The sequence below is a fragment of the Metarhizium robertsii genome, assembly GCF_000187425.2.
Source record: "Metarhizium robertsii ARSEF 23 chromosome Unknown MAA_Scf_7, whole genome shotgun sequence".
Lineage (NCBI taxonomy): Eukaryota > Fungi > Ascomycota > Sordariomycetes > Hypocreales > Clavicipitaceae > Metarhizium > Metarhizium robertsii.
Window position 1 is genome coordinate 1,573,360 of NW_011942215.1, and position 1,548 is coordinate 1,574,907.

The window sequence follows — 1,548 nt, forward strand, 5'->3', positions numbered from 1 at the left end:
CTACAAGTACCGTCTCGTCTATTGACTCATGATTTGGTGGCGTTACTGCCATCGCGTCAGCCGATTGCACCTCAGCGGCCCGACGCGCCACACTTGTTCATGTGAAAGGGGGATATTTTGAACTTAACATCACGGACTTGAACCGATATTGACGAGTTTGAGAGATTGATCGACTGCGACTGCAACGGATACAAAATCGTTTAACCGTTCAAACGGTTTTAGAACGTACTCAAACGGTTAAACGGTCTGACATGCATAAACGTTTTAAACGGAACGAACGAACGACCGAACGACCGAAAGTGCCCATGTATGAGATTGCTATCGGTGTACCGGAGATGTCTGCTAGGCACTCCGGTGCCAACATCGCAGCTCAGGTTCTCGAGGTAATCGACGAGCACGGAATTCGGGATAAGATTGGTTACTTCACCCTGTATAATGCGGAGAACAACGATATACCATAGACGATATCGGGAAGAATCTTGGCTTTGACGGCAGGAGGAGGCGAGGTCGTTGTTTCGGCCATATTCTGAATCTCTCCGCCAAAGCACTAATGTTTGGAAAGAGCGTACATGCTTTTGAGAAGCGGCTGAGGGGTGAGGCTATGTTGACCGAAACCGAATACGAGCTCTGGCAGAAGCGTGGTCCAGTTGGAAAGATTCACATTATCGTGACTGAGATCCATCGCTCAGACCGGTTGACGTACATGCTTCGAGACCTTCAACTAGACGACATTAACAAGGCATCGGGTCCGAAAATACGAGCGAGGAAGCCTTTGTCCGTTATCGTCGATAATGATACACGTTGGCTTTCGCAACTGTATATGATTCGCCGTGCGCTTCAACTACGCCCGTATCTCGCGATGTTACGAGTCAAGCCAAAATTACAATGGGAACAGGGGGAGAAGCCAAAACGCTCCGTCACTGGCAGGAAGCCACTGGCAATGCCACATCTGCCGCCCAGAGCTTGAGGTGACAAGCAGCGACTGGGACGTTCTCGAACACATGGTCACAATCTTAGGCCATTACGAAAATACCGTCAAGACACTTGAAGGAGATGGCATCACCAGGAAGCGCAAGAAGGGATATTGTGGGTCCTATGGTAATATCTGGGACGTAATTCATGGTTTTGAGTATCTTCTCGAGATTCTTGAGTACTACAAATCAGTGGCAGGGGACTTTTCAGAGCCTGAGCATTTTAAAGTTGGCATAAATATGGCCTGGGAGAAGCTGGAGAAGTATTACTCCAAACTTAACGAGACCCCAATTTACTATGCCGCTCTCGCTTTTCACTCAGCGTACCGGTGGAACTGGTTCATGGACCATTGGGCAGAACGAGCGGAATGGATTGAGGAGGCAAAAGGTATGGTTCAAGAGGTGCGGGTAAACAGCTACAGCGATCTTGATATCGTGAGGAGTACGGACAAGGACGGGCCTGTGGTGAAACGTCAGAAGCGATATTACAACGCGTTCGAGGATCATTGCTTCAAGGCTCGCCAGAAACCTACGGCAAATAGTGGCATCATGGGACCGTTCAATGACGAGTATGAGG

The 1,548-nt window shown here is 49.0% G+C and overlaps 1 protein-coding gene across 1 annotated transcript in view; it reads left to right on the forward strand.

Annotated features, from left to right (window-relative positions):
* Positions 1 to 251: 251 nt before the first annotated feature.
* Positions 252 to 1,548, forward strand: part of MAA_00501 (restless-like transposase) — a gene marked incomplete at both ends in the record, with an annotated part of 1,571 nt that continues 274 nt past the window's right edge. The window contains 3 exons of the mRNA XM_007818499.2: positions 252 to 417; positions 462 to 849; positions 896 to 1,540. Coding sequence (XP_007816690.2) covers positions 252 to 417; positions 462 to 849; positions 896 to 1,540 — 1,199 coding nt within the window. The remainder of the gene's footprint in view (positions 418 to 461; positions 850 to 895; positions 1,541 to 1,548) is intronic.